This window comes from Ursus maritimus, unplaced genomic scaffold (genome assembly GCF_017311325.1).
Source record: "Ursus maritimus isolate PB19 unplaced genomic scaffold, ASM1731132v1 scaffold_27, whole genome shotgun sequence".
Classification (NCBI taxonomy): domain Eukaryota; kingdom Metazoa; phylum Chordata; class Mammalia; order Carnivora; family Ursidae; genus Ursus; species Ursus maritimus.
The window spans coordinates 27,940,022-27,967,387 of record NW_024425230.1 but is presented as its reverse complement, the minus strand read 5'-3'; the positions used below and the strand labels follow the sequence as shown (position 1 = coordinate 27,967,387).

The 27,366-nt window shown below is 53.6% G+C and overlaps 1 protein-coding gene across 2 annotated transcripts in view; it reads right to left on the bottom strand.

Annotated features, from left to right (window-relative positions):
* Nucleotides 1-18,220, bottom strand: part of PSTPIP1 (proline-serine-threonine phosphatase interacting protein 1) — a 46,033-nt gene extending 27,813 nt beyond the window's left edge. For both annotated transcript variants that reach the window (XM_008708429.2, XM_008708430.2), the window contains exon 1: nt 17,888-18,220. In XM_008708429.2, coding sequence (XP_008706651.2) covers nt 17,888-17,923 — 36 coding nt within the window. In that variant the 5' untranslated portion in view covers nt 17,924-18,220. The remainder of the gene's footprint in view (nt 1-17,887) is intronic.
* Between the last annotated feature and the right edge of the window lie 9,146 nt (nt 18,221-27,366).

The window sequence follows — 27,366 nt, the reverse complement described above, 5'->3', positions numbered from 1 at the left end:
TCTTCAAGGTCTAGATAGAATCAAACGTGGTAGGAAGGGCAGAGATTCTACAAATTGCCTCCACTGGCTGGGTGCCGGGCCCAGCCCTCCCTCAGCAAACTCAAAATAGTGAAATCTCCGGGCCTATAGGATACCTAGGACTCCAAGCTTATCACCTCCTCCATAAGCTTCCCTAGAAATTCCTAGAGCCCAGGCTCAGCTGCCCACAGGGTGCCAAGCAGTGTGTGTGGGCCCCAGCAGAAGGAAGTCATCCCCAGAACCCCTGCCAGCCTGTCCTGGGGCAGGCGTCAGCGCCCACGTCCAGGCTGGTGCGGTTGGACCAGGCTTTCACTTCTCTGGCCGTTGGCCCACTAACTAGCCAGCAGAGCAGGGCTTTCTGCCTCTCAGCCCCTGCCCTCCCTCCATATGCCCCTGGCAGAAGGTTGTGACTGCTGGGGAGGGAGAGGAATCTGGAGCCTTAGCCTCCTGCCCTCTCCTCACCAGGGAGGCACCCTGAGCTGCACACCAGCATTCAGAGCCCAGTTCCACAGACCGCCAAGCTACGAAGCATCTCATCCAGTGCCCCTCAGTCTTCAGGGAAGCGGAGGCCCAGAGAAGGGAAGGACCTACTTCAGGAAACACAGGCAGAGGCAGGACAAGCATGTGGACTCCAGGGGACCTGTCCTGCTCCACGAAGCCTCTGGGAGAGCTGGCAGAGTTGGCAAGATCCCAGCAGCCCACCCCTGCAGCAGGACGCTCTGCTCTTCCCTCCTAGCCCCCCGCCAGGCCCCAGATCTCCAGGCGAGCCCCTCCGTCCTTACTGAGATGCCCGGAGCGGAAAGACAAGCAAAACAAAACCTACGTTGGCCATTCTGTAGGAGGCAGAAGGCAGCAAGGGGCCCTGCAGGCTGGGTCCCCAGGAGCTCGAGTCCCCACAGTGCCGCAGGCTCAAGAATGGTGCTCAGCCTTTGCTCAGAGCCACCGTGGCGTCAGCAGCCGCTGTGGCCAAGTGAGCCACCGTCACAAGTGATGAGACTGTTCTGAGGAAGTGCCTGGCTCCCTGGGGCTGCTCCCTCCCAGCACTGCGCCCCTCCCCCAGCCTGCACCCTCCTCCTTCACCCCTACCCCACCACCTCCTCCAGGGAATAGATTCTGACTCATTACCCAGCGTTGGGCAGAGTCTGCTCAGGCTGCTGTTGAGGAAATGAATGAACCAATCACTCAATTAAATAATCAGTCGGTTCTGCAAGTTCACAGTCCAAGGCCCAGCTGCACATCGTCCCTGCGGGCCCCCTGACCTTCCTTCCAGCACCCACCAGCTCCACCCTCTAAGTGCCAAGGGCTCACTGCCAGTCCCCCTCCTTTCCTGACTCATATTTCCACAATGCAGAAGCTACCAGGCAGGGCCTCGCCCCTCCTCTGTCTACCCACCGCCTCTGTTGCCTGAAACCCACCCATGGCCTTGATCTTAGTGAAATTATGGGGTCTACCGGCCACACACTAGGAACATCACATCGGTTTTTATTTTTCATGGTTTTATTTATTTATTTGAGAGAGAGCGAGCGAGCTAGTGAACAAGAGAGAGAGCACAACTGGGGAGTGGGGCAGAGGGAGAGGGAGAAGCAAACTCCTCACCATCTGGGGAGCCTGACGCAGAGCTCCATCCCAGGACCCTGAGATCATGACCTGTGCGGGAGGCAGCTGCTTAACCAACTGAGCCACCCAGGCGCCCCTCACAGTGGTTTTCCTATTGAAAATGCCACACACCCACCGAGGTAAGGACAGTGACGGGGAGACCCAAAGAGGGGAAGTGACTACTCAAGATCTCTCAAGGTAAAGGTCAGAATCTGGGCTACGAGCTCAGACCCGCCTGTCCCCCAGCCCACATACCTACATCAGTCATTCAAGAGATAACCAGCACTGTTTTTCATTTTGGAACATCAAAAAATAATTTTAAAAATTACTTTTGAAAATGATTACTCAAATTCTTTCCAGCTTAAATCAAAGCTGTATTTTGGGCTATCACTCAGTTACCACAGATTCACAGAGACCCGGTCTGTGCCCAGGCTGGGTCAGAGGAACTCTTCCCTGGAGAAGGGCCACGCTGGCTCTGCAGACGTGCACACGAGAAGCAGCAAGCAGCCAGAAGCCAGGCCCCTGCCCCGCGGCTCCCAGGGCAGTCCACCCCGGGGGACGGTGCCAGGTGCTGAGAAGCTACGGTCCCCTCCTCTGGGAGGCCTGCTCAAGCCAGATGTGGGAGCCGGGGCCTTGCCATCACACTGTGTGGCCCGCTCTGGTGCTCCCTTTCCCCAGAGAGGCCAGATCAGGACAGCAGAATGCCTCCGGAGGCTCTAGAAGGAACTGCTCAGGAATCAGAGCAGGTGGGAGCATATTCCTGCCTCGGCCTTCAGGCCTTCAGGCCGTGTGGGGAAGGCCTGGCTGCCCCAGGCGCCCAGGGACAACCCAGCTGCTTCCTTCTCTAGGCAAGTCTACGTGTCAGCCACTGCCCAGGCCTGTGCGCTGGCCCTGGCCCTGCCATGCCCCCACTGGGTGGAGAGAAGAACAGCCTTTGTACCCACCACTACTTCCCCCTTTTCCTACCCTTATCACTCTTGGTGGCTGCAGGGGCTAGACCACAGACACCAGGGCCTGAGCATACCATTTCTCTTCGTGGGACTTGGTCTCCTCATCAAGGAAGTGGGGGCAGAGGCCAACCTGTCCCTGACAACCTGCTCCTCGAGGGCACAGCCCCCTCAGGGCAGACTGTGGCTGCCGAGTCAGGGAAGGTGCCCAGGCCGGGTCTGGGAGATGGTACAGAGTCCGGAAGACTAGCTGTGGGTTCACACCCCTGGTCATTCTCCCTTTTCCAGTAAAATGGGCCCAACAGTTCCCACCACCTGAGGCTGATCTGAGAAGCGATGAAATGATGTGCACCGCTGAGAATGGTGAACAGAGATCACAGCATGCCTCGAGTGGGGTACGAGGGTAAGGATTATTACCCCATCTATAGGTGAGGAAAATGGAACGCAGGGAGGTCACCTAAGGAGCCCAGGGCACAGCCAGCACTTGAACCCAGCTCTCCCAGGCCAAGATCTGAGCTCTTCACCTCCCGATCTCTTGCCTTTCTGCAGCTGCTCTGCTAGCGGCACCCCCTGGCCCTGGCCTGTCCCGGCCTGCTCCCGCCCCCACCAGGCAGAGGCGTGAGAGGGGTCGGCATGCCCAGGAATTGGCTGATATTCTTCCTGGGGACCAAGTGAAGGGCTATGGAAGGTAGCAGGGAAGAGCTGCCTTGTGACTTTCTGCTCATGAGAACCACCTGACAGGGAGGGAGGAGCCCCCACAAGGGGCCGCGTGACATGGACTGCCGGGTGCACGTAGGAGGGGTCAGAAGTGTACAGCTGCAGGGAGCAGACTAGGGGGATCCTGGGGGGGGGGGGCGCAGGGTCACCAAAGAACGGGCCGAAGTATCCAGGAGAGGAAGGGCTACCCCGTGGACCTCTGCCACCTGCTATGCCATCACCAGCTCCCAGAGCTCCAGGGAAAGAAGACCTTTCAGCCCTTTAGAGTCACTGACCCCCCACCCACCCCATCTGAGGAGACACCATAAGCAGTGGTTATGGGTAGAACATGGCAAGTGAAGAAATGGACCCTGTCCTTTCCCCATCGTCCCCATCACAGGCTTCCCGTATGGAGTCAGGAGACCAGGAGCGTTCAACTGAATAAGAGAGTGAAATTCTGATATGATGTTGAACCAGAGTGAGTTATATCGAGACTAGAAAAGGACTAGAAAAGCTCTAACACATGCCCAGGTGTGGGGAAGGGAGACCTAACAGTGGCTTTAGAAGGTGAAAGAAAAATTAAGTTGCCAGCTTGCACCCTACCAGGCTCAAAAAACATTTTGTAAAATGTTAACCATTCTTGTTGAAAACCTAATGACTGACATGCTCTTGGGTTGATAGGCTCTTCATTCTTTTTTAGCCTTAAAAAAAAAATCACCTCTTATCGGCGGGAGAGGAGACAGAAGACTCCTCACCCCAGACGCCCCAGAAGCCTGGGACAGCAGGCCGAGCAGGCATTAGGGGTGGCATGGTCCCAGTTTCACAGAAGGGACCTCTGCAGCCAGCGTGCCTCCTGTGGCCAGCTTCCTGCCAACAGTTTACTGTTGCTTGTCTTTTCTGTGGATTGAGAAACCAAAGGGTGAAGATGGTCAGGAAACCGGAGGTAGTGAGTTCTGAACTCTCCAGAAGGCAGCTCCCTGAAGGCGGGAAGTGGGTCTGTCTCCCTGCTGGGTCCCAGAGCCCAGCATCTGCAATGCAAACACATTGGACAAGCGCCAAATAAATGTCTCAGGGAGGCCCTCGAGAGGATGTGGCTTTACGACTGCTGGCTCTGGAGATGTCCCACGGAGGGGAGCAGATCATTGGCTTGCATTGCAATGACTCATGACCCAGCACCTTTACATAAGCCAGACTCATCCCCTCTACTTCTTAAAGTAGTATTATTCTCCCCATTGTACAGATAAGGAAACTGAGGCTCAGGGTAGATCAGTCCCTGAGTAGCAGCCAGGCTCTTTCCACTGCCCTATAGCTACTACCTCACAGTGGGGCTCATCTCCACCATTCTTAGTTGGCAAACTGAGGAAGGCAAAGGACCAAAAACCCAGGTATGGCTTAGAAGGGTGGATGGTTAGATGGACGACCAGAGACTTCAGTAAGCAAGCTAGTTGCCTCCCTAGAGTATCCAGGGGCAGGTGGGTGAAGAGAGGGTCCCAAGCCCAGGCCCTTGAGAAATCACTGAGGCCTGCAGGCCTTTGTGGGGCCATCAGGAGCAGAGGGAGTGTCTGTGGCTGGTGTCCCCAGAGGCCCACGCCAGGATTGCGGGGGTAGAGAGAAGGAGGCCAACTCCAGATCAGCACAAGGAAGGGCGTCCCAAGAGCCATGTGGTCCCAGATATGGTTGCACAAGGCCAGCTGCCTCAGCACGTGGAGGGTGCCCCTCACAGGTTAGGGATTCCGCAGGGAGGGTGAGATGAGTCGAAGTGTCCCTGACCCAAGGATCGGAGGGGTCCATGCATAAGCAGATAACTGTGGGGTGATTTACAGCTTTTCTAAGATGGCCCAGGAGGTGCCACAGGGAGAGAGCCAAGAAGGCAGAGAAGGACTTTTATTTTTAAAGAACAAAAGCACATTGAATGCACTTGTTCAGCAACCCTGGGCTCAGCTGGGCTGACAGGAGCTTGAGATTAGAAATGAGTTTCCAGGGGCGCCTGGGTAGCACAGTCATTAAGCGTCTGCCTTCAGCTCGGGGTGTGATCCCAGCGTTCTGGGATCGAGCCCCACGTCAGGCTCCTCCGCTGGGAGCCTGCTTCTTCCTCTCCCACTCCCCCTGCTTGTGTTCCCTCTCTCACTGGCTGTCTCTATCTCTGTCGAATGAATAAATAAAATCTTAAAAAAAAAAAAAGAAATGAGTTTCCAGAGGATTCCAGCTCTCCGCTGAGCCCCAGCCTCCCCAGGGTCTTCAGGGCCTCCCCTCCCAAGCAGCCGAGCAGCAGAGCAGCCCAACTGGCTGGGCCCCTGAGATGTCTGTGCCCCTCAGCTGTCAGCCTGAGCCAGGGGCCTGTCAAAGCTCTGTGAACTTTCAGAACCTCCCAGGAATCCCACATCACCAGGTGTGGGGGCAACACTGCCACCAGAAGAGGACCTACTGTGTGTGGGGGGGTTTGGGGTGGGGGCGCTTATCTCAGTGATACTGAGAACCACGGGGTGCTATTGTTGGAGGAAAGCTAGGATGAGAGAGGTTATGTAACTTGCCCGGGCCCCATCAGCAATTGTGTGGGCAGGCCCGACTTTCAACCAGAATCGGTCCAGTTTGAAAGTTTTGTTCTTTTAACTAAGCACCCTCGGATTAGCAGGAAGGAAAGGTCTCCGCTAGCGCTCTCCCCTCCCCCCAGTCTGCGAAGCCCGGCCCACTTCCCCTGCGCTCTCTCAAGTCTTAAAGGCCCAGCTCAACCCCCCACTTCTTCCTCCTGCTTTATGAAACCAAAACGTGTAGAAAAAGTAGAATAGGGGAGGGACAGGGAGTGAACAGCAGTCCAGGCAGAGGCCTGAAGGTGGGAATGAGCCCGGAGGTTCAGGACCCACGGAGCTCTGAGTGGTCCTGGAGAGATCTGAGGGTGCTGGAGCAGGTGTCTGAAGAGGTAGCCTGAGGCCAGCTGGAGGAGAGGCCCAGGAGCAGGTGTGGGGCCTTCCCAGGAGGTAAAGGGATCCAGGGTTCCCTTTCAGGTTCCAAGTTCAGGGGAAGGGAGCTGGGTGCGATGCAGTATTTAGAGGCTAGTGCTCTAATTCTCAGAAACCCCTGGAATGTCAGGACTGTGCCGTAATTATTGCCCTATGTTACAGATGAGCACCTGAGACCCAGCAAGGTGAATGACCTGCTCGGGTCACACGGTTCCTCTGTACTGCCCCCACAAGCTGATTTGGCAGCAGGGGCTCCCTCGATCTAGCACTGGGTGGAGTAAGAAGGAGATGCCAGTGGGCAAGGGTGGGTAAGGGAAGAAGTGGGACACAGAGGATGGTTGATGGAGGAAAGGAGGGAGCTGAGCCACCCCAGACCCTGAGCCCTGGAGGAGACTACCCCTTTAACAAGGACAGGCACCGTCCAGCCCCTGCCCATGGCCAGCCACACAGGGCTCCTCGCCACACAGGCTTCAGCTTGTGGGTGACCAGTCAGAGACTAGAGGCTGGCACCAGAGGTCCACCTACCATCCCTGCGCATCCCATTCCCCAAGTGTCACCCCTCCCATACTGCCTACACCTGCCAGGGGAGACCCCACAGACCCTCCTCCCCCAGGAGGAAGTCCAGGCAGCGGGAGGTGGCAAGAGCTCAGGCACCGGGTTCTAGTTCTGGCCAGTTCCATGGGCACAATCAGTGCGACCTTGGGCAAGTCACTTAACCTCCCAAGCACAGAGTCCCTCCTCTGTAAAATGAACGTGAACCTGTGGCCCACCTCTGGGCTCTGAGGACGAAATGAAATAGTACATGGAGGCGCCCGACAACGGGCACTAGACACTGAATGAGTTCCTGGAAAATGGTGCCCACGGGGATGGGTACGCCTCAAGTCAAAGAAAGGAAATAAAAGAAGAGAGCGAGGTTGGAATCTGGGCTGTAACGCTTATTTGGGCTGGTTGCTTCCAATCTCTCAGACTCAATTTTTTTAAATTTGTAAAATGGGATGAACAATTGGACCACACAGGGCTGACGCGGGATGTCTTTCTTTGTGGCTGTGAATTGCTCTTCCCTTGGGTTTGAGACTTGCTCAAGAGGCAGAGTTGGAGCCCTGGAGCAGCACAGATGTCCCATTCCCATCGCCACACCCTTTCCTGAAGGGAGGGACAGCCTCCCTGCAGCCTCTGGAGAAGGCCCTGTGGCCTCCTCTGCTGGCCTTGGCAGGTTCTGGGTCTCAGAGCTGACCCTGGGCTCTGGCTGCAAAGCTCTCAAGCCTGGGTGCGAGCTGGGCTCCTGCACATGTGGGGGGTCTGCATGTGGGGCTCCTTGTCCCTACGAGGCCATTAACGTGCATGTTGCCATGTGTCTGTCTTCTAACCACAAACATCAATTTAATGCAAACAAGGGGCCAGAGACTCAGAAAGTGGAGGGACTCACCAGGGCCACACTGTGAATGTAGTAGAATGGAAGCAGGGCACTGGGTTCTAAGGGCAGAGTGGGAGACAAAGATGGCACCCTCCGAGGAAGGGTTCTGTGTTGAAGACTGGGAAATTGCTTTACCCTGCCCACCACAGCTGTGTGCATCTGGCATAGAGCCACACTACAGGAAAATACATCTCTAAATAGAGCAAAATGCCGCCCCCTAGACCGTGGAGCACTGGGGCTACCTGAGGGATCCCTGGGTGATCTGTGGCCATGCACTGTTTAACTTTCCCCCTAAGCCAGCTGGGAAGTCTGGGGCTCGAAGTCCCGATTTTCAAAGGCCCCTCAGGTCCTGGCAGGCCAAGGCCAGGGCAGACATCAATTCCTTGCAGGACCTTCCCATGATCCACTGAGGAAGTCGGCAACCTGGCCTTCGGGCCAATGCTCCTAAAGAGTGAGAGCCAGTGGGACCTCAAGGAAGCCCAGAAAGCCAGAAGGTAGGGCAACTACAGAGAGGATCCCGCCATCTGTGTGTTGGTGTCTGTAATGACTGTCATTCCAACATGGAAGGGAATAGAAATTGACCCTGGAATCGAAGGAACAGATGTGGCTGATTCCAGAACCCGGGAAAACGAGACTCTCTAAGGAGGGTGTTTCTCGAGTGTGCCCAGGCTGGGAGAGTTATGGAAGGTTTGTCAGAGACTAGTGGCCAGTCCAGGCTGGGCAGCCACAGGAAGGCTCCAACCTCAGTTTCCTCACATAAAAAATGGGAACAATAAACACACTTCCATTCAGGACCTTGAATAGCCAATGATGTTGAAAAAAACAAAGTTGGAAGACTCACACTTCCTGATTTCAAAACTTACTACAAAGCTACAGTACTTTAAATAGTGTGTACTACCGTAAGGTTAGACACAGAAACCGAGGGAAGAGAATAGAGAGCCCAGAAATAAACACATATATGACTTTCAACAAAGATGTCAAGATCATTCAACAGGGGGAAGGACAGTCTTTTCGGCAAATAGTGCTGGGAACTGGGTATCCACAAGCAAGGGAATGAAGATGGACCCTTCCTTACACTAGATACAAAAATCAACTCAAAATGGATCAATGATCTAAATGTAAGAGCTAAAACCATCAAACTCTGAAAAGAAAACACAGGGGAAAAGCCTCAAGATTGACTTTGGTAACGATTTCTTGGATGTGCCACCAAAAAGCACAGTTAACAAAAGAAAAATAAATAGATTTTGTCAAAATGAAAAACTTTCATGCATCAAAAGACATTATCAAGAGAATAACAAGAAAACCCACAGATCAAGAGAAAATATTTGCCAATCATACATATGATAAGGGATTCATATCCAGAATCTATAAAGAAACACAGCAAACACAAATAATTTAAAAGCAAGCAAAGGACCTGAATAGATGTTTCTCTAAAGAAGATACCCAAATGGCTAATACACATACGAAGATGCCCAACATCATTAGTCATTAGGGGAAGACAGATCAAAACCACAGTGAGACACCACTTCATGCCCCGTAGCCTGGCTGTAATTAAAACACACACGGGCACGTGCGTGTGCACACACACACACACACACACACGGGATTGGTGAAGATGTGGAGAAATCAGAACTCTCATGCACTGCTGATGGAACGGGAATGGAGCAGCTGCTGGGGACCGCAGGTTAGCATTACTGAACCAGTTAAACGTAGGATTACCATATGATTCGGCAATTCCACTTCTAGGCAAATACCCTGAAGACCTCAAAGTAGGGATTCCAACAGATATTTGTACACTCATGTTCATAGCAGCATTATTCACAATATTCAAAAGGAGGCAACAACCCGAGTCCATCGACGGAGGAAGGGATAAACAAAATGGGATATATACAGAGAACGGAATACTGTTTAGCCACAAAAAGAAATGATATTCTGATGTCTGTTGAAACGTGGATGAACCGTTTCTTTTCAAGGATTTTATTAATTTATTTGAGAGAGAGAAAGAGAGAAAACAAGTGGGGGGAGGGGCAGGGAAAGAGGGAGAAGCAGGCTTCCCATGGAGCAGGCAGCCTGATGTGGGGCTTGATCGATCCCAGGACTCTGGGATCATGACCTGAGCTGAAGGCAGACGCTTAACCGACTGAGCCACCCAGGCGCCCCGAAACATGGATGAACCTTAAAGACATGCTGAGTGAAAGAAGCCAGACACAAAAGGACAAATTCTGTATGATTCCACTTCTGTGAGCTTCCTAGCATGGGCAGGTTCACGGAAAGTAGAATAGAAGTAGGAGGTGAGGGGAGGGAGGTGAAGAGCTATTGTTTAATGGATACAGAGCTTCTGCTTGGGATGACGGACAGTTCTGGAAATAGCCAAGGTTGCGCAACATTGCGAACGCACTCAGTGCTGCTGAATCGCACACTTACAAATGGTTAGAGTGGTAAGTTCTATGTTACGCTAATTTACCACAATAAAAAAAAGTAATCATAGAAGATTGTAAGGTTAAAAAAACAAAAACAAACCTCTACCCTCTGCTCATTCACAAGTGAGTCAAATGAGGTCGCCTCGATGGTACAAACCAGGCGTGCTCTCGTTGTCAGCAATGGCAGCGCATCTCGCATCACCACAATGGTCCGCACTAATGCTTCTCAAACCTGGCTGCACTTTGGAAACACTCAAGAGCTTCAGAAAAGACTGATGCCCATCCTCCCCCCCTGAAATTCGGATTTACTTGGTACTCGGCCTTGGGTGTGGCCTGGGCATTGGGACCTTGGAGAACAACGGTTCTACAAGATTTGGCTTCCCGATACATTTCTGATCTTATCTCCAAGTAGTCCCCCCCTCAGTCACTTGGTCCCAGCCACACAAGTCTCCTGTCCCTTGAACATATCAGGCACTCTCCTGCCTCGTCCCATCACCCCCTCTTCTCCCCAGTAGGTCTCAGCTTCCGTTTTCCCATTTCCGATGCTGGGAAGCCCTGAGCCCATCTGGCCACCCCATCCTTGCCCCGGCTGTAATCTCGGGAGTGCCAGCTGGCACTTCCTATTGCCCAATAATGGGTGCTGTCAACACCAGCGGAAGGGGCTGTCATTCGCCTACCTTCTCACCCATGGCTCAGGCGCCAGGTCTCCGCAAACCACACATCTCCCACTAAACCCCAAGGGCTCTCTGACTCAGGCCTGGGAAGGTAGCAGCGAGGCCTAACCCCGTAACCTCAAAGTCCACCTCGGTGGCATCCCCAAACCTATACCTCCTCTATCAGTTCTCTCTCTGCAAAACAGGAATAAGAATACCATGTTCACAGGGCTACCGTTGGAATTAAACGCATCTTGTCACTTGAAGCCGTGGGAATGACTCTCTAATGGCAGAACATAATATGCAGTGGTGAACAGAGTTGAGGAGGCATTCTGGGAATCGGAGGGTGCACACATGCGGCTCGCCCTGGAGGTGTGCACACCATCGTAAGTCTAGGTCCCTCAGAGCCTGTTTCTGCTCTGCTGACTCCCTATGTTGAGCAACGGAAGGCGGTCCCCTTGGCCTCCCCATCTTCAAGGCCTTAGTCTTAGGTGAGCCTCACTCTGGTGTCCTGCAGATGAGGACACTGAAGTTCAGAGGGGAAAGGCTTTTCCAAGGCCCAGCGAGGGAAGGCGGAGGCTGGGTGAGGCTTCAAAGCAGCATTTGGCTCCTGAGCCTGGAGGGAGACCCTGCTGGAGCTGGTCCAGGGCAGGGCCCAAGCAAGGGCAGCCTCTGGGCACAGGGGGCCACTCTCTCTCGCTGGAAGCCCAGGCAGTTTCAGTTTCCACACCACGTTTCCCTTCATTATGTGGTTTGTGGCATCAGCTAGACTCTGGGTGAGGAAGAAGGGCATTCCGCCCAGCCTGCAGCCTCCAGGCTCCTTTGCGTGAGAGGAACATCCACCGCGGAGAGCAGAAGAAAGCGTCTCTGCCACCACTTCAGGCCAGTCAGGACCTTTCACAATCCAGCTGGGGCCTTACCTCCCTACTGGGCGCCCTGCACACTCCTTTGGGCCGGAAAACTGCCTTCCAAACCCATTGTGCCACTTCCCGCTTGGCACGCCTCGGTCCCTTGCCCTTTCCCCTGCGCCCCGCGCCACCTGTCCTGCCATCTCCCAAATCCTTGCCCACCCTTTCAAGCCCAGGCAGGGCCCTCTGTCTCCATTCCAGGGGCTCCCCTCACTGTGTGTAGGTGCCAGGAAAAGCCAGGAACAGTACACAAGTCCCCGGGAATTGGAGTGCAAAGAGGGCCATTGAGAAGCAGATCTTGTTCTCCACTAAGAATAAAATCTTAGGTGTGGGTGACTTTCTTGGCCGAGGCTGCTGCAGCCGGCAAACCCTCCAGGTTCCCCTCTGCAGGTGTCACCAATGCAGAGCGAGCATAACCAGAAACCCTGCAGTCCCCTTGCTCCAGCACACAGCTGACTGTGTCCGGCGGAATGGGCACCGGTGAGCCAGCTTTGCAGCCCCCCGGGGAACCATGTGCCACAAAGTGTGCACAGAGTATGTGGAGGAGGGAAGCCTATCAAACCACAAATTGCACCTAAAAACACCATCTTAGGCTCGAAAACAAGAATTGCTTAGTTTTGTTTTTAAATATTTTCCTTTTAACTGACATAAATAGGGGGCGCTTGGGTGGCTCAGTTGGTTAAACGTCTGACTCTTGATTTCAGCTCAGGTCATGATCTCAGGGTTGTGCGATTGAGCCCCATGTAGGCTCCACACTGGACAGGGAGCCTGCTTAAGGTTCTCTCTCTCCCTCTGTCCCTGTCCCCACTCCCCATGCACATGAGCATGCGCTCGCCCGCAATTTCTCTCTCTCAAAAAATTAAAAAGAAATGACATACATAATCTGTGTTCACGTATGGAAAATTAAGGGGGAAATAGAAAAATAACCTACTTCCGGAGCCACAGAAATTAACGCTAACATGGAGGGGGGCCCCCCATTTGTTCTACACAAATTATAACTCAAACAAGAAGAGCCTATCTCTGATTTCAGGGACAGAAGTGGAAGTCCCCACTCTGCCCTAGACATATGACCCTGGAGTAGGTCTGCCCATGCCTCCATTCAGGAGATAGGAGGACACTGGCAGAGAAGTCTGTCCTCATTCCTGCACACAGCCACGGCCAGGGAGGCACCGAGAAGGCCATTGGTAGCCGCAAAGGCAGGACAGCTAGGGCCTCCCTCTCCCACCTCCTGCACTGTCTGCAAGCCCCTGTTGCTCGGGAGGACCCACTCTTCAGCCACTGGCCTCCTTGACCTTCAAGGCCATAGGGGCCTGCCCTGCTGCAAGTTCTCCCCCAGAGTCTGAGCAGCTTCAGTTCCCAGCAGAGCCCCTCTAGGCCTGGCCCTCCCAGCCCCATCCAGGCCACTCTGGTCCCTCCTTCCTGCATCAAAACGCTCCTGCCCAGCTAGAAACGCAGCCCCATTCTCTCACCCAGGAATGTCTCCTCTTCCGGGAATCCGCCCAAGGAAATAATCGTCAAGTGAAAAATTTTGATACACAGAGATCTACCCATTGCATCTCTGTCCAGAATAATGAATAACTGGCAGCAGCAACGTGAATGTCCAACAATAGGGGATTGGATAAATGAATCATATGTCTACCAAACCCACAAGCTGGACTGTGTAGCCATTAACAATGGTGTTTTGAAACGAGGAAATCACACCCACACCCACACATGTTCAAAATGGAATTATGTTGAGAAGCGGAGGGAAGGGGTGTCCACAACAACGTGAGTACACTTACCCTACTGACCTGTGCACTTAAACGTTAAGATGGTGAAATTCGTGTTAGGTATACTTTACCGCAATTAAAAATCAATTTTAAAATGCAAGAAAAAAGAAAGCCAGGAGACTACAACATGGTGTACACGACACGCTCGCACCTACGTAACATAATCTTAGGGAAGCACAGCAAAATATTACCCGTTGTCTTTGTGTGATGAGACTCAGGGTGCTTTCCCCAGGTTTTCTCTATTTTCCTATTTTCCTTCGAGGATCTTACACTTTTGTTTCCTTAGGAGGTATGTACATAGCCTCGAGTGCTCAGAACAGAATAGGTACCCAGGGAACATCATCCTCTCCTGATTTTCTGTGAGGCCCCAAGGGCATGGTTGGCAGGTCCTGGGGTGGGGGACAGGCCAAAGTGGGGCCTTTCTCCTAAATGGGGAACCTCAGAGTCTCAGAACCGGAAAGGGGAAGAGGCCACAACAGCTGAGCCGGCACACGGGGGAGAGGTGGGCCCATCCTTAGCCCCCTGTGTGTCCCTGGTGATCATCCCCCCACCCAGAACGTGGTGTCTTCCTCCGTCCTCTGTGCATTGGGGAGCTCAGCTCCTCCCAGTTTCCTGGTTTCTAGATGAGGCTGAAGCTTAGCCTCAAAGAGGGGCGATGTGGCCACAAGTCAGAGGGCAAAGTCCGGGCTTACTCCCTCCATCCCCTTGGTAGCCTCTGCCCAAAGTGGGGGGAGATGTCACTGTAGTATTTGTGGCCCAGCCTCCTCGAGCCCTTACTTTGCCTTTTAACAACCCCAGAAGGGATAAGATGTGGATCTCAATAAAACCTGGTCCAGAACTACATTTTCCCTCTTAGAACATTACCCAGTGGCTTCTTTGCTCAGGTCTGGGAGGGAGTTGGAGGGAGGGGAGAGAAGGCACAGCTCAGAGCCCTGCCCCTCCCTGTGCCTTGCTCAGTTTTTAGGGAACCTCAGTCTCCAGTGCTGGACAGTGACGTCCTTGAGGGCAAGACAGTCCTTTCACCTGATTGGACGGGGGATGTGCGGGTGAGGCTAGGGGTCCAGCTTAGACCACCTGGCAGAGACTACCGCTCAACAAATATTTGTAGAATGTAACTAAAGTGAAACAAAGGAGAAAATGGGTTCAGGAAGGCAGTGGGACTGTGGAGGCATTCGTTGTTCATACATTCATTCTGCAAACACTGACCACTACTTGCTTGGCAGCCCTGTGCCGAGGATGCAGACAGATGTTTTCTGCAATAAAGTTTGGCGGTCGGCTGGGAGCAGACCCGCAGGCAAGGAGAGATCGGGAGGTGGGGGAAGGACCCCGCCTTCTCTGGGCTTCTGTGCCCCTCTGATTCACTGCCGAGGCAGGTTTTAGGGGACCTAAAGCCCTCTCCGCTCAGGTACCCGGTATTCTCACCCTCAACTTTGTCTCGCTGACAGGCCCCGCTCTGAGGCCCAGCCGCTAGCTTCCTGCAGAGCTGCAACGCTCTTTATCATCCGTATGACAGAAATCAAATTATCCCTCTCCCCGTGGCCAGTCCACCCCTGCCTCACTCCCCAGTGGCCTGCCTCTCAATGTTTTGCCACAGGAGAAAGCAGGCTATAAATAAATGCCGGGTGGCCACATTGATGAAATGACAGATACAGGCCTACTGAGGGACAGAACTGGCTCCCACACTGCATGTTCCCGCCACCTCTGAGCCATTCTGTCTGCTTTTTAGAGTTTTTTGGTCCCCTCCCTTGCTATCAGGCTTCCCTGTGAAACTGTCTCTATTAGTTAGGCCCACCAACATCTATCAGTCACCAACTGTAGGTCAGGGTCCATGTAGACCCCCACTAGCTGCTGCTTTTCTAGATTAAAGGACCAAGTGACCAAGCTTGTTAAAATTGTAAAATTGTAAAATTAGAGTTCATAGGCTCTAACTAAAAAACGATGGGGCCTCTCTTGTGAGTAAAGTATATGAGCTCTACTATGTGCTCTTAGCTCCTCAGAAACCACTTCTGTTTGCCTCTCTTACTCTGAACCAGTGCCAGGAACAGGGCTAGCGCTCACCTGTGCTTGGATGGTTGAGGGTGTCACGTAACTGCAGGGTGATGCTATTAGACATGACCCTTCTAGCTCACAGGCTCCCGTCCACGACGTAAGACCACTCATTTTCGAACAGTGAGGCTATGGGGTTTGATGCCTTGGGCTGGGGTGGGGGGCAGGATGGGGGAGGGGCAGGACGGGCTCCGTCCCTAGCACCCCCAGAGCAGTTAGATTACGACGTCTTTTTGTCTGTAAACTGAGCTTCCAAATACTTCTGTCAGCATCATCTGGTTTCTTACTTCTCTGAGAGGTAGGAAGGACAGCAATTTCCCCTCCATCTTGCTGATGTGGCCCAAAGATCCGGTGTTCTGCCGTGTTGGTAGAGGGTGTTAAAGCACCCTGGGTGAGAGCCCAGACACTGGAGCTAGCCTGGCAGGGTTTATTTCCTGCTGTGCGACCTTGGGCAAGCTACTCAAGTTCTCTGTGCGTCAACCACCCCTCTGAATAGCAGGCATGAGATCTACCTTGCCAGCTTAAATGAATGACTAGCTGAACAGTCCTGAGAACAGGGCCTGACTCATCTTTAGTACTCAGTGTTAGCTGTCCTCACGGGCTAGGCTGGGCTGAGCGTCAGAGAGAGGGGTTCGAATTCAGAGCCCTGGGGGCAGTGATGCTGACAGTGACCTTCTAGGTCATTCGCCAAGGCTCAGGGTGAGAGGCTCCCCTCTGTCTCTGGCCTTCCCTAAGTTAGATCCTCACGCCAGCCCAGGGAGCCAGCAGGGGAGGGGAGGAGGTGCCTGGAGCTGTGAGTTCTGCAGTGGCTCAGAGGTGGGACAAGCCCAGAGCGTGGCTGCATGTCCCTTAGAATACTGCCACAGGTGGGCTCCTTTCCTCCTGCTGCTGCTGTCCCTGCCACACCCTGCCCCCCACATACCATCCCCCACCGCCCAGATCCTGCCATGGGGGCCGCTCCTTGCCAGAGCTCTGCCTTCGAGAAGTGGGGCCCGGGGCCCTGGCCTGACACAGATGTCCTACAGGTAGAGCAGTCAGGGTCTCCTGGTCTTCCCTGGGCTACAGAGCACCCTGGATTTCCAGGCCCGACCTCTTTCCCCCACTTTGCACTCTCAGTCAGAGCAGAGGTGATGACTCACTGCCCCACCCCCACTGCAACCACCGCCCCTTTGTGAGGGCCCAGCTGCCAGCCTGGTGCTTGGGATGGGCTGAGCCAGGTCTGCCTCCACTGGCATGTCTGACCTGAGCCCACCTCTTCTTTGTAGAGATGGGGAAATGGAGGCCCAGAGAGGAACGGGGTACCCTCCCCAGATGGCTCTATGCCCACTGTGTGGTCAGGGCAGGCGGGAAGCAGGCCATTCGCACGCTGGCCACAGGCCCCAAGCAGAGCACGGCCCGGAAGGGAAGGAAGGCTTGGCTCGTTAGCTCTCATCCTCCTGGCCGCGGGCCCCAGGAAAGGGCCCGGGGAGGGCCAGGCTGTTGGCTGAGGCTGAGCTGGCTGAGTGAAGGGCCAGGGAGTCCTCTGCGGGGCTGGAGGGGGGCGCCCTCAGGACAGCCTCATTCCCAGCTCTAACCAGAGAGGTCTCAGTTTTTTCCCACAAGCCACCGGGGACAGCCAGAGCTGGAGAAGCAGGAAAGGTAGAGGCACAGCTGCAGGAAAAGCTGAGGGGATCCAGGGTCCAAAGTGGGCTTGCAGGCTGTGTGTGGCCCACGCCAAGCCATTTCACCTCCCGAGCCTGTCGGGAGCTGTTATTTCACGGGGGAGAAGGACTTGAAGTACGCCTGCACTGACTCGAAGAGAGTAAGCAAGGACTTGCCCAGCCCTGCTGCCCCCTCACAGGACCCGGGAAGTCTGCGAGGAAGAGAGGTTATGTGCGGGGAACAGAATGATCATTTGGCGTGCCAGCAAGGTGCTGGGGACTTGATTACATTAGATCGCCTCTTTAAATTCTCCCATTCAGTTGAGATGCTTATTAATATTGATCTGGACTGTATAGCTGGGGAAAAGGAGGCTCGGAGAGGTCCAACAGCTTGCCCAGTCTCTAAGTAGCAGAGCCAAGACCCAAATTCAAGTTTGTCTGGTCCCCAAACCCTTGACCCCCTCCCTCCTTCACCTCACATGGCCTTCTCAAGTTCTCACCCATATATTAGATTCTCCTACAAAGATCCTGCAGTGGGGGGAGGGTCTCTCGGAGAAGTCAGGCCTGGGAGTAGAGAGGATAGCCCCCACCCACTGTGGTCAAGTTTGCAGAGAAATCAGTACCCCAGACCAAGGACCCCCTTCATCTCCCAACTCAGAAGGGACAGAAGCACAGGTTATGCCCTATGATAATTAAGATCATTTTTATGAGAAAACCTCCCTCCGGGAGCCTCATCCCCGTGACCAGCGCAGGGAAGTTTCAGCCCAGCTGGCCTCCCCAGAGCCCACTCCACTGGTTCATTCCCCCCGCCGTCTTCACTTACCCAAAAGGCATCTTTGAACTGAAGCTGGGGCATCATCCTCAGGCAACTGCCACGGCAAAGCTTGCTCTCCTGCCACAGACAGGGCTGCGCGAGGGCCAGAAGCCAGGCGCACCGTCCCAGTCCCGACAGGGCCGGCCCAGGCCCCCCCTTCCTGGCCGGCGCCGTCTGCAGCGCCTCAGAAGGCAGCCGCAAGCCAGAGAGGAGCTGCCGGAGGGAGGAAAAGGGCTCAACCTGTTTTGTTTGGGGCTAGAATCAGCAGCAAAATGAGGAAGGAACAGTGGCCTTCCAGTGATGGGAGGGCGGGCCCTGGTGTCCGGCCGGCCCCTCGCCAGCCCTGTGGTGATGGAGACACAGTCCAGGCTGCAGGACTGAGAGCACGGATGCCAGCCCCGGGTGGGAGGCAGTAGCCAGAGGGAGAGGCAGGCTGGTGCACAAGCCAGGCGGGAAGGCAGCCTGGGGCCTGCGCAGGAAGGTTTGTGCAACCTCCCCCGGGGGCAGGCACCAGGGCCCTCGCCCACAGGAAGTGGAGCCGCAGGGCTCCCTTGTACAGCCCCGCCTGCCACCTGCCACCCTGCTGCCTGTCTCCACTCGCCCCCTTCCAAAGCTCTCGCTGGGCCATGCTCAGAGGCCATGAACTTCGGGAGCCTGAAGCCCACCGATGGTGTGGGCAAGGACAGGGCAGGTGGCAGGTGTTGCCCACCATCCCAGCCCCATGGCGAGCCAGGCGCAGAGCTGCTAGACTCTCCACCCCCCACCAGCAAACCGCAACTGAGGGGCTCACCCAGGCCCAGGACATTACCATCCCTCACCAAACCCTGGCTGCCTGGTGCCCCAATCCACAGCCCGCCTTCAAGGAGCTCACAGTCTGGGGGCAGACAGCTGTGTGTTGGGGTGCGTGGGAGACAGAGATGGGGTGAGCAGGTAACTGGCCAAGAGAGAAGAGCCTGAGGTCTCATGGGCACTGCCCCCTAAGTCTCCAGATTACATACTCTCTGGGGCAGGAAACCCCCCCTGGGGAGAAGGAGTCTTCAGGCTGAAGGACTATGGTTGAACTGAGAAACAAGATTATAAAGGCAATGTGGGAGTCTGAAAACCCGGGTTGAGGACCCCGTTTTTGTTTTGTCTGGCCCCTGCCCTTTAGTGGTTGAGGGACCTTAATCCACCCTCCAACTCTCTGAGCTTCAGTTTCCCTATCGGCCACCACCACCCCTCACCCTCCCCCATCTTTAGAAAGGAGACAATGTTGAGAACGTTAGCAGGATTTCTGGTTTGGTTGGGCAGGTGCTGGGGACACTGTCTGGTACCACCTTGGAAAAAGCCCTGGGCTACCGCCCAAAACACAGCCCCAAGGAACCAGGGCCTGACCACTCAGCAGAATATGCCTTCAGGGGGGCCTGCACCCAGGCTGGGTAGGTAAGAAGGGATGAGTCAGCCTTGTCTACAAATCACCACCCTTACCAATGCCTCCTTTACCGCTGACTGGGGTGATAAGACAGATGAAAGCTTGTGCAGAAGAGAGCTAAGTTCCCAAGTGCCAGTTATGTGCACCCAGGGTTAGTGATGGGGCACACCCGTACTTCTGAAAGAGCCGCCCAAGCGAGAGTATTCAGGGAGAACTGCAGAGCAGTAGGGCTGCCCCTGGTAGACCCCTACCTCCAGAACCCTTAGGTTTGAGCCAATAAACGTCTTCAGCCTTGAATGCACCCAGGTTTCCTGTTGCTTGCAGCTGATGATGTAGTTATGGCGTACATATCACCTTGAGCTCTGAAGGCCAAATGTTGAGGCTGCACCCTAGCCTACTGGCTTCTGATAGCACTGACTTGGTCTCCCTGGCCTCAGTTTTTCATCTATCAGTTGGGGTGATGCTTCTAGTTCTGGAGGCAGACTAGAAACCCTTGAGTAATAAAAACCCTCTCATTGGCAGAAAACTTTGCAGCCAGTCTCCTTCCCCTGCCTCTCCAGGGGTTCCTCCCATCACCCTCCAAAAATTTCTGCTCCAAGCAGAACCTTCCCCTTTCCCCGAAGGTACCTTTCTCACTGCTACACTTTTCCCCATCTGCTCTCCAGCCTCCCTCCTGGCATGCCTTCCTTGACCTTCCTTACCTGGGCATATCCCCGCAGGGTCTACCTCAAGGACCCCACACAGGAGGCCTTCCTTTCCCAATTGCTCTGGTCTAGCCAGAACAGCCCCAGAAAGGTTTCCATGCTGGTCACAGGCCAGAGCAATTGTGGAAGAAAGTGATGGGAGGCATCCAAAGAGGCTCCCAAGTTCTCCACTACAGAGGTCTTCCTCCTCCCCTCACACTGCCCCACCTTTAGCTGCTCCCGAGGCTGGGCTGCCCGAACAGCCAACTCTGCTTTGGAGCCCTTGCTGAGAGCCAGGGGCACCATGAAGCTTTTTTTTTCCCCCCAATTTTATTTATTTGACACAGAGAGAGAGACAGGCAGCGAGAGAGGGAACACAAGCAGGGGGAGTGGGAGAGGAAGACGCATGCTCCCAGCGGAGCAGGGAGCTCGATGTGGGGCTCGATCCCAGAACCCCGGGATCACACCCTGAGCCGAAGGCAGACGCTTAATGACTGAGCCACCCAGGCGCCCTGTCCATGAAGCTTTTTACATGGCCCACCTCACTTAGTCCTCACCCCACCATTACCTCCACTTCCCAGGGGAGCAAACTAGGGAGTAGAGTTTACGTGACTCACCCAAGGCCTCACAGCCTGTGAACAGAATACTGGGCTTCAGACTCAGGTCTGCCCCATGCCAAAGCCCATGCTCTTGACCTCCATGGGTGTCTTTTACCAACAGCCCTCTCTTAACAATGGGTTTCAGCCTTCCTTTCTCCAGTTCGGCCTCTAGAACCTCTCACGCCACTCCAAAGTTGGAGAAACTGAGCCTGGGAGGTTGTTGGGGCTGGTGGTGCTATTGGGTGAGAGTCCAGCGTTGGCACATGGTCGTCCAAGTTCACTGTGTTATTTGCATCCATTGAGGATGTCCTGGCTGCAAAACACATAAAACCAAACGGTCTGATGTGGAGAAGTGTGTTATCTCCCACATGTGGGGCTGGAGGCGGCGCGGCCTCCAGATGGGGTACATCAGGGCTTCAGCTCAGTGTCTCTGTGGTTCTCCTCCATTTCCATCTCCCCCTCCCCCGTCTCCTCTGCTGGGCTGCAGCAGCTCTGCTCTAAGGCTCCAGACAAAGCCTCATCTACAGGAAGAAAAAGGCCACCTCTCCTTGCATCTCATTTTCTTCAAAGTCCTCTGCACCCTCCTCCTCCCAGGAGACCACCCCTGGTGTCTTGTGACCAGAAGTGAGCCACATGTTCGTACTTCACCACTGGGAAGGAGATCCCCTGGGGTGTCATGGATGTTGCGAGCCAACCACCGTGACTACCACAGCCTTCTCTCAGCCAAGGCCACAAACACTGCTGGGCACCAAGTCCTGCCAGGCCTTGCTGGAACTGGGACCCAGAGCCCAGGCGACCTGGCTTCTGCCCGGAGGGGCCCACAGACAGGTTCTAGAAAGATCTCTCCTGATGAGAAGTAGCTTAGGGTGGCAGCTAAGGGGTGCAGTCAGAAGAGAGAATTATAATATCCCTGAGAGAAAGAGAGAAAGTGAGATGAGGCCTAGACGGGGCACCTGGGTGGGGGGAGATGGGTGGCGAGCCATCCAGGAGGTGGAGAAGCAGGACAGAGCCATCTGCGTGCCCTCAGAAAAGGGAACTCTTTTCGGGCCTCCCTCAGTCACCAGCCCCTCAGGGAGGTGAATCCAGTCCTGAAAAATCACAGCTTTTTCATGACTGTTCCAGTTGCTTCAAAACTCAATTTGCCTTAGGTGTGGGTAGCTATGTCTCAGGCCGAGCTCTGGCTCCTCTTTTAAGGGGGAGTCCCCTGTGCAGGCAGAGCCCCAACCTGTTTTGCATGGTATTTGAACACATCTGTTTGAAGGAGTCTCCTTCAGTCTCCTGCTTGAAGGAGAATAAAATGCAAAATCAGTTGTTACCTCGATCACCGCTGCCAGCCCCTGGGTGGAGCTCCGCTCCGGAAGCCCCTTCATTTACTCTTTTGAGCAAATAAACAACAAAATCAGCATTACCAGCCACCGGGGAGGGGATATCAGTACCTGCGGGACCTGAATGCACTTTACGTGCTTTAGCTCGTTGACTGCTTTCTACCAGCACAAGCTCTACCATTTGCGGGGTCAAGGCAAACTGAAAACCTAAGACCTCTTACTAAAACGGCAAGGACAAGAATTGCCATTAAAGGCACTAAAATGTAAAGTTTTTTCCTTTGCCATGTTCTCTCACTCTGTCATGGTGCTTTACTTGCTTTTGAGTGCGCTTCTGCCCAAACCCCGTCGACTGCTGGGTTTCCTCTCCGGCCCACCACTGGACTGAGTTCCCTGGCTAGGGACAGGGAAGCCAGCCAGTCCTCTCCCCTTCTCCAGTGGATAGCAACCCCCAAGGGTTTTGCACACTCAAGCCAAGATGCGCTTTCCTTTCTTTCTTTCTTTCTTTCTTTCTTTCTTTCTTTCTTTCTTTCTTTCTTTCTTTCTTTCTTTCTGGTTTTATTTATTTACTTGACAGAGAGAGAGAACAAGCAAGGGGAACAGCAGGCAGAGGGAAAGGGAGAAGCAGGCTCACTACCAAGCAGGGAGCTGGATGTGGGGCTTGATCCGAGGACGCCAGGATCATGACCTGAGCTGAAGGCAGATGCTTAACTGATGGAGCCACCCAGGTGCCCCAAAAGTACACTTTTCACTCGCGTCAAGAATGGGAGAAAGACTCACCACCGCCCCCAAGTCACCTGCTGAATGTACCATGGTGCTGTCAGCCTAGGGCAGTGATAGCCACGACATGCCCCATCCGGAGGGGTCACCAGGCAACCCAGAGCCTCTCCACACCTGCACGCAGGTCCCTGCTGGGGGCAGAGAGTGGCAGCGGCAGGCCGAAGTAGGGGGAGGAAGCTGAGAACTGATGCAGGGGAGGTAGTAGGAGCCAGGACCACGTAGGAGCCAAGGCTCCAAGCCCTTCACTGTCTCATCACACTTCACTTAAAAAACACAGATTCAAAGACAATATTATTAAGAATTTCAAGGGGCTTCCAGGTGGTGCAGTTGGTTAAGCGTCCAACTCATGGTTTTGGCTCAGGTCATGATCTCAAGGGTCCTGAGATTGAGCCCCATGTCAGGCTCCGCACTCAACACCAAGTCTGCTTGAGACTCTCTCCCCCACTCCCTCTGCCCCTCCTCACCCACTCACGTGCACTCTCTCTCTCTCAAATAAATAAATAAATAAATAAACTTAAAAAAAAAGAATTTCAAGCCGGCAACGGCAGAGCATTAAGCCCCAAGTGCAGGGTTCTTCTGAGCAACAGTCCCCTGTGCGACTGTTCCAGCTGCTCATCCCTGAAACCGAGTCTCCTCGCTACCGTCTGCTCCCTACACAACAGAGTCACATTTGCAGACCCAAATTTGATCATGTATCTTCCCATCGTCATCTTGCTATGACTTCCCATTGTCTTTAGGACCATGCTCATTGTTCTTTTTTTTTTTTTAGGATTTATTTATTTATTTATTGGGGGGGGGGAGCTGGTTGGGGAGGGGCAGAGGGGAGAGAGAGAGAATCCTCAAGCAGACTCCCTGCTGAGCACAGAGCCCAACACAGGGATCGATCCCAGGACCCTGAGATCATGACCTGAGCTGAAATCGGGAGTCAGCCACTCAACGAACTGAGCCACCCAATGACCCCAATGGTCATTGTTCTTACACAGCTTACAGACCCTGTGTGATCTGGCCCCCAGCCTACCTTTCAACCTCTTCTCATACAGGAAGAATCTGAAGGAAGAGCTTGGAGGGTTCTGGAGAGAGGAAGAGGCTCTAAAGAAGGAGTGTCTCAAAGCTGTTTGGTGACATTAGGAAGCCAGAAGGCCTTTACCATAAATTTCACTTGGAAATGGCATTGCCTGTGGTCCAAAGGGCATTTGTTTTGTTCCTTTCATTGCTAACATGCTGTCTTAATAATATCCATCATTCTCCAGGCAGGCCAGGCAACACATGCATCTCCTTCCTTCCTGGGGGAGCAGAGCGCACGCCCATGACATTGGCCACGCCTGTCAGGTGCCCAGTGGCTGAACTGGAATGTTCCTGTACCTGACCACTGTGGTCCGTTGCTCCTGGGGGATGCTGCAGAGTCCCTCCAGGTGGTCAGAGGCACATGTCCCCTGGGCTGAGGCTCACCTCTCCAACCTGCCCACCTTGCCCTGGAACGGAAGAAACCCCACTGCAGTGCACCCATCAGCATCTACTAAGCCTTCCTTCTGGGGACATGAAAACAAGGCGTGGCTCCTGCTAGTGTGGTGGGGGAGGCAGCCCAGGTGGGCAAATGTGCTGAGCAGCAGGACAGCAGTGTACGCAAGGAGGGAGAGGCTCTGCTGGGAATCCCCCCACAGGAGGGGATCTGGGCCTGGGAAACGAGAAGGAACTCACTGGTGAGACCAGGCAGAAAGGGAATTCCAGAAAAACTGCCATAGCCTGTTGGGGTCTCACTGTATCAGGACATGTGCTGAGCACTTCACGTACCCGTACCGTGGGTCTCACTTAATCCGGCAGATAAAGAAACTGAGGCTCAGAGAGGTCGGCTAATTGTCAGACTCCCATCCTAAGTGAAATCTTTCCTTCCTAGAGTGTGGGGCCAGAGGTGAGAGGCTGGGCCAGGGTCTGGGGCAAAAGCATGATGGGAGGGTAAAGAAGGAAAGTCCCCAGCTGAGAGGTGCGGAGGCCAGGGGCCAGGCTGGCAGGGCTTAGGGCTTCCGGATCATATCTCTGACACTAGGAGATAGCCTTCCCCCAGACTCTTGATGGCTCCCGAGGGGGTGGCCCTCAGCCCCGAGGATCTAATCTAGATTGTTTTTCAGTTTGCACTGGGAAAGCATCTGCAAATAGTAAGGCTCCTTCTCACTCCAACAGCTCTTCTGACGTGACAAGAAGCTTTCAGGTTTACTAATTTGCAGCCACAAGAGTATGACTCTGAGTTTCCAAGCTCTGTGAGTCTTCAGAGGCTGGGGTGCTGCTCAGGAGCCTTGAAAGACATTAAAGAGGTGCACAGTGGCTAGCAGGCAGCAGGCAGGGTACCCGAACGGAGAACCAGCAGAAGGAGCCAAGGAGCCCCTCCAGGGAGGGCCAAGAATCACCAGCCCCAGCTCACTGGTCAGAGGAAGGAGGCCTGTTGTGATGGAAGAGGTTCTCAAACGACAGGAGGAGCGCCTCCCAGAAGTCCTGTGGGATTTTGTGAAAAAGTACAAGGCCAGGCTTCAGCTTAGACCCCTGACTGGGAGGGCGCTGGGAATCTGCACAGTGTGTAAGTGTCACAAGTGAGAAAGACATGCATCTTTGGATCAGAATGCCTGCTATCATCCTACTGCTTCATCAGACGGGGAAACTGAGGCCCAGCAGGAGAGAGGGACTCACCTGAGTCTAGCCGGGAAGGCCTGCTGTAACCACCTCCCAGCCACCCCGGCTCCTGGCCCCGCCCTCACCCCCCAGCCCCTTTGTGGTCTCTATTTCGCAGCGGTCACCTAAGAGCTTCAGAACAGTTTCTCGGCATCCTCTCTCCAGTTGGGTTGGATTCAATTTCGTCAGAAAATGACTTGCTCACGGTAAGGCCCAGCTTGATTCTAGCCTAGTTGAAGTTGACTTATCGCTGAGAAACTGGGATTCAGAGGCGGGAGACCTTGAATTCAGTTGGCGGCAGGAAATTCATGAAGCTGAGACAGGAGGAGGGGACCCCGGATGTAGGCAAAGGGAAGGGCACACGCCAAGCCCTGGAGGCAAGAAAGTTGTGCCCGTCCAGGCAGGGGGCGTCCAGCACTGGACTTGGGGTAGGAAGTGTGGCGTTTGAAACCTGTCCCAGCCCCACCTCGCCAAGACTCGGCCTCCTTATCTGAAAAAACAGGGATAATGAGCCTCTGTATTTAACAGGGTGGTTCTAAATTAGAGCTTAAATCAGGTGTTTCTAATGTGCCTAGCCCAGAGGTTGGAAGCATGAAAAGGCGCCCAGCCCAGATCGCACACACAGCAGGCTTCCAACTAGGGTGCTGACACGTCCTGAGATGGGGGGGCTGCCCACAGCCCTGTGCTCTCAGGCTCAGCGGGGAAAAGCCTCACTCTCAGCACTTCTAATAGCAGACCCAGGCTGAGGAGTGACCGGTAGTCTGCGCAGCATGGGGAGCTCATTAGACCATGAGACCCCCTGTTCCGGGGGTGCTGTTGTTCAGCTCCCTGGTTCCCTCCCAAGCCTGGCCCTTAGCAGCACGCTCCTCTGGGTTATCTGCAAGAAGCATGTTTTCCAGTGTGGCGTTTCCTCAAAAAGTTGAAAACAGAGCTACCCTATGACCCAGGATTGCACTACTGGGTATTTACCCCCAAAGATGCAAATGTAATGATCTGAAGGGGCACCTGCACCCCAATGCTTATAGCAGCAATGTCCACAATAGCCAAACTATGGAAAGAGCACAGATGTCCATCGACAGATGAATGGATAAAGAAGATGTGGTATATATACACAATGGAATATCGCGCAGCATTCAAAAAAATGAAATCATGCCATGTGCAAAGACGTGGTTGAACTAGAGGGTATTATGCTAAGCAAAATAAGTCAATCAGAGAAAGACAATTATCATATGATTTCACTGTTATGTGGAATTTAAGAAACAAGGCAGAGGATTATAGGGGAAAAGAGGAAAAAATTAAACAAGATGAAACCAGACAGGGAGACAAACCCTAAGAGACTCTTATCTCAGGAAACTGGGTTTCTGGAGGGGAGGGAGGGGGAGGGATGGGGCAACTGGGTGATGGACACTGGGGAGGGAATGTGTTGTAATGAGCACTGGGTATTATATAAGACTGATGAATCACAGACCTGTACCCCTTAAACAAATAATACGTTATATGTTAATTAACTGAATTTAAATTAAAAAATAGTATTGGGAAAAAAAGCATGTTTTCTCATTTTTAAAAAAACAGGTACATTTTTATTTGGGTATGATTTTAAATTTAGAGAAAAGTGTACCAAGAACTCTTGTCTCTTTTACCCAGATTTACCAGATTGTTCGACTTTTAATCCAAGTGCTTTATTATTGTTTCTCTATTTTTATACATGCATATTAATTTCTGATATTATGTTGACACGGTATCCCTTCACTCCTAATTTCTTCAGTGTATATTTCCTAAAAATAAAAACATTCTCTTACATAATCACAGTACAATTTTTGAAATCAAGATTTACACTGATACAATGCTATGGTGGAGGTTGCACTTCTTACTCAAATTAGAGTTCAAAGCAATTGTCATGTACCTTCAGTCTATTTTCTTCTCTCCTGCCCTCCTTCAATCCGTGACAGTTCTTCTGTCTTGCCTTGACTTCCATGACTCTGACATTGTAGAATGTCCTTCCATTTGGGTTTCGGTCTAGTCCTTTCCTCAG